General features: G+C 34.9%; 1 protein-coding gene across 1 annotated transcript in view; it reads right to left on the reverse strand.

Annotated features, from left to right (window-relative positions):
• The window catches only part of LOC107302472 (plasma membrane calcium-transporting ATPase 2), a 136,311-nt gene that overhangs the window by 32,104 nt on the left and 92,315 nt on the right, over positions 1 to 11,892 (reverse strand). The window contains exons 11-14 of the mRNA XM_029287234.1: positions 7,095 to 7,336; positions 6,355 to 6,589; positions 2,236 to 2,415; positions 926 to 1,013 (exon numbers count right to left, since the gene is read on the reverse strand). Of these exons, the coding sequence (XP_029143067.1) occupies positions 926 to 1,013; positions 2,236 to 2,415; positions 6,355 to 6,589; positions 7,095 to 7,336 (745 nt within the window). The remainder of the gene's footprint in view (positions 1 to 925; positions 1,014 to 2,235; positions 2,416 to 6,354; positions 6,590 to 7,094; positions 7,337 to 11,892) is intronic.

The following is an 11,892-nucleotide window of genomic DNA, read 5'->3' on the forward strand; positions in this document are numbered from 1 at the left end:
CCAAAACTTCAATAGCCTGGAGTCTAAATACAGAATAGATAACAACAGCATACGGAACCCCAAACCAGTGATAACATGCATAGTGATTCATGTAGATATTAAATAGGAGGGGGAAAGCATGGCACTCTTCACAAAGAAGAAGCATATGGATTGATCTCTCCCTCTTTATAATGATTGGAACCAGCCCTGAAGGAAGACAACTGTAAAACAGTGCTGCCAATCTCCAACATTCAGAACTGGTCCAAAGGATACCTTGATCAACCAAATCAAAAGTCACTCAGAGATCAAGGAGCATAAGAATAACCTCTCATCCCAACACCATCACTGTTCATTAATAAACATGACCAAGGTTGTTGCCGTACTGAATATTGGACTGAAATGTGACTGAAATAATCTGTTTCTTCCAGGATTCTCTGTAGCTGCAATCCAATAGTTGTCTAAAATCGTTGGATCCAAGGATGGTTCTTGAAAACGGGACATACTACTACCGGCATCCCAGCTTTCTTTTTTAAAAAAAAAATTGGAATAAGGAAATGTCCATTTTAAAAATGGAATAGTTTGGTAGAAAAACTATATTGCAGTATACAAGGAAAAAGCATAGAAAAATATAATATTTGTGAGAGGGCAGTTATAGATTTTAATGGAAAATATGATTCCCTGAAAAATTATCCAAACACTACAGAACACCTGCAGCACTGACATGGACCACATTCTTGTATTATGGTTTTGTTTTTGTTTTTTTGTAATTTGCCATTCTGTGTAAATAAATTTTATCATCAAAAACTTGTTACATCTAATTTCTTGGGACTATGTGGATTATGACTACGTTCAGGAAATTGTGTCAAGCAAGCAAACTGTTTAAGTTTCTACAAAAGTCATCATAGAATAATAAATATATAAAGATACATCCAAAGTGCAGACTTACCTTTTACCAAGGTATGTTTATCTGTGGGTGATGAACGAGCAAGGACACGAAGTTTTGGCCATATCTTATCAATGCGTTCCTGCTCTATCTGAAAATAGTAAAAAGGGTAACAAAAAGAATCCATTTGTCAGTCTTCAATGCAGTTTAGTGCCATTTTTAAAAAATATCACTTTTAAGGATGAAAAGAAATATTCCAATCCTCAATCAAATTAATATTATTGTCTGAATAATATTGTTATACTATTTTTTAATATTGTGTTGCTTTCAACAACTTGTTCTAAATATTCCTGATGAATACCAGATTATTTTTGTGTAGTTTCTTTATCAGTTTTTTTTATAAATGAAATAGGAATTTTCTAAATTCACAAAAACACTTGTGATTAAATGTAGAATAGATTCTTAAAAAATAATCCTCATTTTAAGGCTGCAAATTTCTACAATTAAAAGTAAGCATCACTTTATAAGTGGGATAAGTCCTATAATCAAAAAATTTATGGAGGGAGGGAGGAACGGAAGAGCGGGAGGGCAGAAGGCTGACCTGTATTGTGAACATTTTATAGTTATGATATATAAAAAGAATATTAATAAAAATGCTTTTCAGTTTGAATGTACACAAAAAGAATAACTGGAATTTGCAATTTTTTTGTGCTATTTCATTCTTCCTGGTGGTAAACTGTGGATTAAATAATCTCCAATAAGAGAGAATAGCTCAGGGTTGAACTGTGAAGTCCTTAGTACTCTCTGAACTTGGTTGTTTGCCTGCAGACGTTTAATTACCCAACTAGATAGCATCATCAGTATAAAGTACCTAGCTGAGTTTGCATTAATGGTATTACCTAGTTGTGTAATAAAACATTTGCAAGCAAAAAACAAAAACAAAACCCAAGCTCAAAGAGCAACTTCACATTACATAATCTCTTTAAAAAGGATTGCAAATTATGCTTCAATCCTGCTATTGAGGCATAGTGATTCAGATGTTGTTTCTATGGAAGTGCAAGTTACTTATTAAAAGGAACACGGAACAGATAAAACAGGAGTGGAGCTTTTTGAAACAGTACCACATTTTGATGCACAAATGAGCAGCAAGGAAAATTGAAATGTATGCATGGGTTTGAATTACTCTTGACAATTTCTATCAGCATTTAATATTACAGTATTGCCATTTTTGGATTACTGTATATCTGTTGCACAGAAAACTAAAAAAGCAAAAACAAATGGAGGGCAGCACATTAAAAATGAACAATTGCTTTATCTTTCCAGGTCTTTAACAATTGGGCAGAATATATTATATCTCTCTGCACACGACTTACATCTCCCTTCTCATTCCGAATCCTTCGATTAAAATCCTTTCCTTCAATACAGAGGAAATCTTCACCAGGGTGAATAATTCCACATTTTATGGCAATGGCACGAGCTGTATTGATGTTATCTCCCGTAACCATGCGGACTGTAATTCCAGCTCGCTGGCACTTTCTTATGGCTTCTGGGACCTAATCAAACAGTGAGATAGAATGGAAGATGGAACAGAAAAGCAGTATATAGCATAATAAAAACTCATCAGAACCGTATTTTGGAATGAAATATTTTCAAATATTAAAAATTGCATCATTACTAAAATAAAACAAGAGAGACATCATGGGCCTTTGGAGTTGTAAGAATATACAGTCCCTAAGAATATGACAAAGAGATATTCTGAACAGTTTGCAAAATGCCATGTACTCTAATTATCAGTTTATAGACTTTTTCCCCCCTATGTCCTTAGAAACAATCTGATTGCTAGTAAGGAATGGATATTTTACTTTTGAAAGGAGATGAAAATCCTAATAAGAGCCTGCTCATAATTCAACATAGAATTTTAAAAGAATTTAACTTGAAAATAAAATACGAGAAGCATAAGAAATCTTAATGCTAAAATGAAGATGTGTGTTAAGTAAGCAAATATCAACACAGTGGCACAAATTCGTTCTGCTATTTCTTTAACACAAAATAATAATATGCTCCAATCGGTTTACCTGAAAAGCACATACCATTTGTGGAAGTGGAAACGAACTGCTAGTGAAGGATCACATTTCTCACAAACCACAACTGTGCACTGCCATGGTGATAAGCTTGTTTGAATCAACTAGTAGGATGTTAACATTTGTACAGAGCAGGAGTGGTCTGCTCTTGATCTCCAAGGTCTAAGTTTCTTTTCTTTTTCTTTTTCTTCCACCCCCTCCCTTTTATTATGTGTTATAATGTTGTTTCCATATACTAATGTTTCTATAAAATGTTTAAAAATGATTAACAATCTACAGTTTAATGTAGCAATATTACAGGCATAAAATTATTTAGCTTTTTCATCCAAGTTGAATGTAACACTGAAGAACCACTACAACCCACAGCAAAATAAGTGTTTCGTATTTTCAAGAGATTAAGGGATGCAGTGGGCATAGCAAGGAGGAAAGAGCTAGGATTATGGGATTTTTTTAATATAGCATTAATCTCATGTAAGGTTCACATTACAGTTTTTGCATATTCCTTGCTTTATAATAGTTAAAAAAATAATTACCATGCTGTGGTGAATACAAATAAAGTCTCCTCAAGTCAAGAAGATCTGGCAATTTGTTAAGAACACTATGGAATGGGTTTTCTTGGTTTTCCTCTAGAATAGGGGTCCCTAACCCTCGGTCCATGGACCAGTACTGGGCCGCGCCATGCCAGCAACCAGGCCGCACAAACAAGCAAAGCCCCATCCACGAGATGCAGGTAGCACACAAAACCATGCATCCTTCGGTCCGTGGAAAAACCTCTCTCCACGGAACCAGTCCCTGGTGTCCAAAGGGTTGGAGATCTCTGCTCTAGGATGTTGTTGTTGTTGTTTTTGGTTTGGGTTTGGTATTATCTGGTGGCTTGCCAGATAGGCCTTCTTAGCTTTCTGACACTGAGCAAGATCATGAGAGGTAGTGAGAGGAGCCACAAAAAAACGTAGCTCAGAGAGCATCTGAGGCCCAGGAACAACTCCCCATCTCTATCTCAACAAGTCCAACAGAGAAATAAGGCCATGCTATGCTGTGCTTACTACTAGGATACAACTCAAACTCCAGGATTTGTTTAAAAAGTAATCCACTGTAGCAGAAGTCTTCAAACTTGGTTCTTTTATGACTTGAGGACTTCAACTCCCAGAATTCCTCAGCCAGGTATGTCCACAGTTTGAAGACCCCTGTACTATAGGGATGATTTAAGAACTGTTGATTTAAGAACTGTTGATTTAAGAACTGATGATTCTTCGATTTTGTAGATCAATTATCTCAATTTTTCTACTGTCTATTGAATTGAGCAATTCCTCCATCAGCTATGGGGCAATCAGTAAAATCTGTTTTATCTTCATGTATTTTATGTCCACATTCAGAGCTCCCCATTATTACTATGTAATGACTATAATTGCTTTTTCTCTCACTACATGGTTGCCTTCCTTTCCCTCCAGGCATCCAGCTGTTGGCAGAAGTGCTAATAATTAAGCATGTCTCTTAATCCAGTTATAACTACTGATTAGTTCATAAGAAAGAGAGCAATATAGATATTACAACCTATGGTAAACCCACAAGTTAGTAAAATGTGAAATATAAAATAAAAGAATAAGTGAATCCTTGAACAATCTGCAGAACAATAAACTTGGACTGATTTGATATGAACTGCATCACAACTTTCTAACACAAATGCAAACAGGATTCTCTGACTATCCAATTTCCAACCATAGGGGAAATAGCTACTCCAGGATCTGACATTTTAGAAGTGAAGAATGGCATTCCCGGGAGACTTAATCTTTGTATCTTCAAGTTGAAGTTTTCAGGGTAAATTTCATACATTTGTTTAAATATATATTTGGAAGGAAAGTTAAGTGTCCTCTTATCTGGGATTCATAAGACAGTTGAAAAAAGCACTCAAATTACCTTTAACACAAGCTGGTCCCTGGTGAAATAAATGTTAAAGTATCACTTCTGTCACAATAAAGTAATCATATGAACCATTCTAAACTAATTTGTTTAGGCAACAGGGGTAGGCAACCTTGGCTTTTTTATGACTCGTGGACTTCAACTCCCAGAATTCCTGAGCCTTCTGGGAGTTGAAGTCCACGAGTCATAAAAGAGCCAAGGTTGCCTACCCTTGTACTATACTATGGTCCATACTTAAAATGCTGGGAATCTCAGTGTGGACCTATACCAGAGGTGTGTAAACTGCTGAAAACTTTCTTCACACCAGTAGGTCATTTTTAAAAAAAAAAAAAAAAAAAAGCAAATAAACTATAATTATAATAGCCTTTTCAAAAGAATACGATTGTGAAAGCAAAAAATAATAATCAAAGCTGTCCTCCATGAGTCAGTAAAATCCACCTACCAGTTCTGTCAAATTTCTATCTCTTGCAAACAAAATGTATAAGTTTCCAGTCAGAATCACCGTACGATTTATTCTGGTATTTTAAAGCTTGTCTTATTGTGTCTAGAAATAGAGTGGGGCTGCTGCTAGCTTCCTACCTTTACTTGCACATTACGGAAGAAAGTACCGTAGTGAATAACAATGCAGGACTGTCACATACATCCCCAGTCATTTCATAAGCTGCTTCACCCCACCCAAACTTTCAAACCGAATGATGAAAGGACTTTTCTATCAAAATGAATAAGAATGATTGAAATCAATGCTAGTTAACTAGTTAAGTGTCACAGAGTATGCCTGATTCCGGGGCATTCTATAATTGAAAGCTTGCCATTTCAACCTGTAAAAGGCTCTCCAGTAATTTCTTTGATTGCATCTATTCATTCTAGTTCTACTTTGTTCTTGTTCATTGCCTGCTTGCCAAAATGATGTGAGCTTCTGCTTGCTGCACATCACCTCAAGGGAGCAATCAGTCTTTCTGTGGTCAAGGAATGGCTGGTTCTTCTTGCAATCCTTGGTATTTTTCATGGCCGCTGTTCAGAAGCATCTACATTTCTCTTTCACTTTCTTTGTGTTTAGCTTTTACAGACTTCCAGAAGTCTACTGCTTTAACTATTCTGATCTTTAGTTGTTCTTGAAAAGCCCTTCAGCTTCACAATCCAGTCTAGGTCTGCTATTGTTTTCCTCTCTAGAACTAATTTCCAGCACCCTGTCCATCTTTATTCTGGAGCCCAAGAAAACAAATGTTTCTACTGTCTTCCTTTCATCAACTGCAAATTCACCAAGCATGCAGTGTTAGCAAAATAGTTCCGTTTCTGATAGTCAAATGAGAATTCTAAAGGCGTTCAGATATTCATTTGTACATATTGTTTTTGTATTGCATTATGTTTGGAAATATTGAAAAGTTCACTTTTTTAAAAAAAAAACACCTGATGTTTTTATTTTTTTACTACCCACAGGAGGAAAAGACCCTCTGAGCTTCTTGGGTTTTTTGTTTTGTTTTAAAATATTTTTACCTCTGGTCTTACAGGATCTTCTATGCCAACCACACAAATGCAGGTAAGATCAGTTAAAATATCATTTTCATTGTCCCAATCTGGTTCAGGATCGTTGGGAAAGTCTCGAAAACCAACACAGATGGTTCTCAATCCATCACAGGCCATGGGCTCAATCACTTTCTTAACCATCTCATCTCTATCACGAGGTCTAAAAATGCGAGTCTCACCTGCAGCATTAAGAATCTTAGAACATCTGAAAAGAAAGGAAAACAAATGACTGGATCACCACTGCAAACAACTGAGAGGGGTGGGTTAGATTATGGCATTTAGGATAAAATTTAAAAAATAATATAGCAGCGGCAGCTTGGATCATACTTTCCCGAATTAATGAGTGGTGAAATTCCAGTTAACAAAATAAAGTTTTTCTAAAGAAAGAGATGTGTCAAAAGATCTCTTTACCACTTCCCTTTATGCATTAGTTCAAATCCTGCTCAAAGCAAGTACTTATAATAAAGAAATAGAGATTGGCGACACTTGATACATATTTTACTCATAACTGTCCAGTATATGATGATACACTAAAAAAACAAATGTATTGCAAATTTTACATAAAAGAATGTCTCATTCTTTTTATGGAGATTTGACGATTCAGTGGGCACACATCTATCTGACTATCTTTGGCAGTAGTATATATTCACAAAGCAACTTCCATACAGAATTAATGAAAAAGGGTTTCAAAACAAATACCGTGCACATACTTCTTTAGGACAATTTCAGAAGCCCCTTTGCTATACATTCGGAAGCTGTCATCTGGCATTTTAATGACAGTGCTCATTGACTTTCTCACAGAGTTAAATGTGTAAACTTTGTAGAGTTTCTCTTCAGGCATTTGAATCCGAGCAGGCTGATAATCATGCTTTAGATTCACAAGAAGTCCAAGCAATCCACATTCTGTCTTGTTGCCAACCTGACGAGGTAGACCACCTTCCTTTTCTGGTGGCTAAGGAGAGAGAAAGAATTGGACTTCAGGGTTTGACATTTAGCATCCTCATCTGATCTCATCTGTGATGACTTGTAGTTCTTTCCTATTATTATCATTTTTAGTTAGCCCTCAACTTATAACCAGAATTGGGACTCAAACCTCTGCCATTAAGTGAATCGTGCAGTTGTTAAGCGAATCTGGTTTCCCCCATTGACTTTGCGTGTGGAAATCCCCCTGGGAAGGTTGTAAATGATAAGCACATGATTCCAGGATGCTGCAACTGTGGTAAATACATGCCAGTTGCCAAGCATCAAAATTTTGATCATGGGCCCATAGGGACACTGAGACAGACGTAAGTGCAAGAGATTTCTTTAAGAGTGTTTCTATTCCACATTGCTCTCAGACTCTTTCACTTTTCTAAAGTGAAACCAAGCAGAAAAAGTCACTATATTGTTTGGTTGTTTTCCATATCATAACAATAAAAAACTCAGATGTAAACTACATATAATTAAGGTAACTTTTTATTTGGAGTTTAGAGTAAATAGTCTGCCCATTGCATTAAAAAACAAAGCAAAATACTCATTTAAAATATTTCTATTCTACCCTTTGTTCCAACACGAGACCTTTAATAAAGTAGAATTTTTTAAAAAATGATTCCAAAGTATTACTTTAAAGCTAGCTTGAAAATGTAGTTACATATAACTATATATGTAACTGCAACAGAGCTTAAAATTTGCTTTGCTGCAAAGCAATGATTAATATTTACTAACAGAAAGAAAACAATTGTTCTGTAGTTCATCTGAACACTAGATTTAGCCTGGGTGGTCTCAGAGCAAATCCTATCATAGCTATGTATAGCTATTACACTGAGTAATTTGAAGTAAGGTAGTGTCAGTCATTCACAATTTTCAATCTGCAAAGTGGATGTAATAATGACATGAAAGCATTTTGACCATCAACAAGCTTAATCTAAATTAAGCTCTTTAGATTTGTCAGATTTCAACTGCCAAAATTAATGTAGTATAATGTTTAGACTATGAGTTGAGAGACCCAGTTTTAATGGCGCTTGCCAGGAAATAGAAGAAGGGAGCATATTACTTGGAACTCCTGAAGGCAAAAAATCAAATATAAGTCTAACGTTCAAATAAAATAAAAATAAATAATTTCCAGCCTAGGAAAGCATTGTAGAAGTTGAACTCATTTGAAGAGTGTCATGTGGAGGAATACTGCTATGTAAAGTCATAGTATGATTTTCCTGCTTTCAAAAATGTTAACAAGTACTTGAGACATTTTTGTTAACAGCCTATCCATATTCTGGTCTTCAGCATTTAGGACTTATTGGCATCATCTAGAATTGTACCTGACCACACATAAATCCCTAGTAACCTGCACTAATAGTATTTTACAAATATTCTTCACAGCAAGTCCTCTGAAAAGAAAATGCAATAACAATCCAGAGAGAAGTCATGGGAGGACAAGTGCCTTTATAAGTCTTAAGAGGCTCTTAGAGACTTTTCTTAATTTTCAAAACAAATGATTAAAGTAATTAAATGATAATGAAAACAATTAATATTTCAGTCTCTGGACATTACAAGACAATGTGGCTAATTTTTGGTTTACTTGCTTAGTGATTTATGTCATTATTATAAGGCTCAGTCTGCCATTCTGTATCCTACTCATGTCAGAAAACTATTTTGCAAAATGTTTAAAGTTCAGGTCTATTCATTTTATAATATGCTTTCTCTGTATCAAAAATCTAACAGTCAATGATTTATCGAAGGTCAAAACTCTAGTCTGTTCATCCACAGCTTGGCCTTTTGTTTATTTTCACTTTCAGAATTTATCAAACACCTTTTGAGGCATGCTTAACATGCTAATTTTTATACATTCATTTATTACACATTTTCTCTACAATAACCTTCTACCAATCATCAAGCAGCAATGCAGTCTTCACACTCAGATAAAAACAAGTGGCATAGCAACGTTAGGAGAAAAACACACCCAAATGTTGACATCTCTCCAGTTATGCTATCTACACTGTAGCCTTTCCATTTTTTAAACATTCCCCAGCTCTTATGATTTCTTCATCATTTTTTTCCTGGTCACTAACATTTATAAAATTCATTTCAGTTCCACCCTTTGACATTTCAGTAACATTTTCACACAAAGTACTTTAAAATACTTTTTCAAGCTTTTCTTCGCTTCACAATTTTATTGTGTTTATTTTTAATTCTGTTCAATGTGATGGAAGCTCATCATTTATCCCTTTGACACATTTTTAATTTCCATCCAAAGCTGTATTTTTTGTGTTTCTTAAACTCTTTTGGACTACATTTTTATAACTGATGTTTTCTCTTTCTATACATTGTATACTGTCTTTTTATCCTCATTTTTTCATTTTTACCATTAATTTCTATTATCCCAGAATTGACTATGTTTTAATTTTAGATGACAATGGATGGTATGTTGCCAATGCATCTCTAATTTGCTTTTTTTCCTTGTATAACCAAGTCCCTATGTTCACCTGATATTTAGACCTGGGTACATTTATGGCAGTCAGGCAAAGACACTCGGAGCAAATGCTTAGTATTTTTAGCAAGCTGATCTGCAACTTCCTATCAGGTACAAAGAATCAGGACTATGTGTTAAGTTGCAGTAGCCAAGATTTATTGGTCAATAATCTAGTTAACTAAAGTTCAGCACTTAATTGGTGCCAGATAAGGGTCAAGGTAATTCTTACACTTGGGTCACATACTCAAAATGAGGAACAATATTCAGAATGCTATACTGTTTTTTTAAAAACATTTTTCTGTTTCTTTCAATGTAATATATATCAATTCCCATCACCACCTACAACTTCCTATATTCAAATACCTCACACCAAAATAGATGTCCCTTATTCATTGTGTTTTATACAAATTTATCCCTTTCTTTCACAATTATACTTAGAACGTCACCTACCTGCATGCATTAACTGTGCTCCACACAGATAAATCCTCTTTATTCAGGCCTAGCTCTGGTGGCACAATGGTTAGAATGCAGTACTGCAGGCTACTTCTGCTGACTGCTGGCTGTCTGCAGTTTAGCAGTTCAATTCTCACCGGCTCAAGGTTGACTCAGCCTTCCATCCTTCCGAGGTCAGCAAAACGAGGACCCAGATTGTTGGAGGCAATATGCTGACTCTTGTAAATTACTTAGAGAGGGTTGTAAAGCACTGTGAAGTGGTGCATAGGTCTAAGTGCTATTGCTAGCACTCTTGCCTTTTTCTTATTTTCAGAAGCAGATAACACAACTGTTTTCTTGTGTTCAAGAGTTAATTCTCTTTAACAGTTATTTTTCCTATGTACCAAGTCATAATTTCCCATATGTCATGATCATTACCAGAGAGGAACATCAGAAACTAATCTATGCTGCCTATTATGGCTTTAGTCAATTGAAGCATTTTTATAATACTTCTTTGTAAGAAAAAAAAAAGAGTTGGCTAAACTACTAGTCTTACTTGTACCCATATCACATGCAAAATTCTCTCAGTAATTTTAGAACATATGGGCTAGTACAGGTAGTCCTTGACGTATGACAACTGAACCCAAAATTTTTGTTGCTAAGTGAAACATTTGTTAAAAGAGTTTGCTCCATTTTCAACCTTTCTTGCCACAGTTGTTAAGTGAATCACTGTAGTTGTCAAACTGTTATTAAGTGAATCTGGCTTTCCCATTGACTTTGCTTGTCAGAAGGTCGCAAAAAGCTATTACATGACCCCAGGACACTGCAACCATCATAAATATGAGTCAATTGCCAAGCATCTGAATTTTGAACACATGACCATGGGGATGCTGCAACGGTCATAAGTGTAAAAATTGGTCATACGTCTCTTTTTTCAATGTTGTAACTTTGAACGGTCAGTAAATGAACTGTTGTAAATCAAGGACTATCTGTGGTGTATATGAAATAGAATGACGTAGTCAGAATATAAATATTCATAATCGTCTACAGTAAACTCCAATTGGGGAGTTGGAATGGCCATTAAACTTGCAATGTTTAATAAGATTTATAAAATTACACTGCAAAACAAAAATTATATCTAATTTCCCATAGGTTCAATGAAGAAACTGATTTTCTCCCTTATTAGGAGATTACAGAATTTAAGCATATTACCGGTAAGTAATATGACTTGTTATGACATATCACTTGTGGTCATGAAAATCAAAATAATATTCTATTGGTTGCTTTTTTAAAGTTAACAACAGTTTACTATTTAAGCTTTAAAAATTATTTTAACTTAATTAAGGAATATGAGAAGCCCTTACTATAAGTCAGGCAAGACTTAAAGAATTAATGAAGTGGTTACAGTTGAAAATAATTCATTCTGAATTAGAAATCGTTTGTTGTCAAACATATCACTTATTCAAAGGTCCATATCTGATATAAGTATTTTGCCAAGAAAAAATGCTCATATGTATTACAGACTCATTTTTTGATGCAATTTTCCTGCAAGGAACTCTTTGAAATGAATATGAATAATTTATAGGAATATCCCTTATTTAAAATAATAACCTCACATTTTTAATATAATG

Source organism: Protobothrops mucrosquamatus, unplaced genomic scaffold (genome assembly GCF_001527695.2).
Source record: "Protobothrops mucrosquamatus isolate PMUCROS unplaced genomic scaffold, P.Mucros_1.0 scaffold_263, whole genome shotgun sequence".
NCBI lineage: Eukaryota > Metazoa > Chordata > Lepidosauria > Squamata > Viperidae > Protobothrops > Protobothrops mucrosquamatus.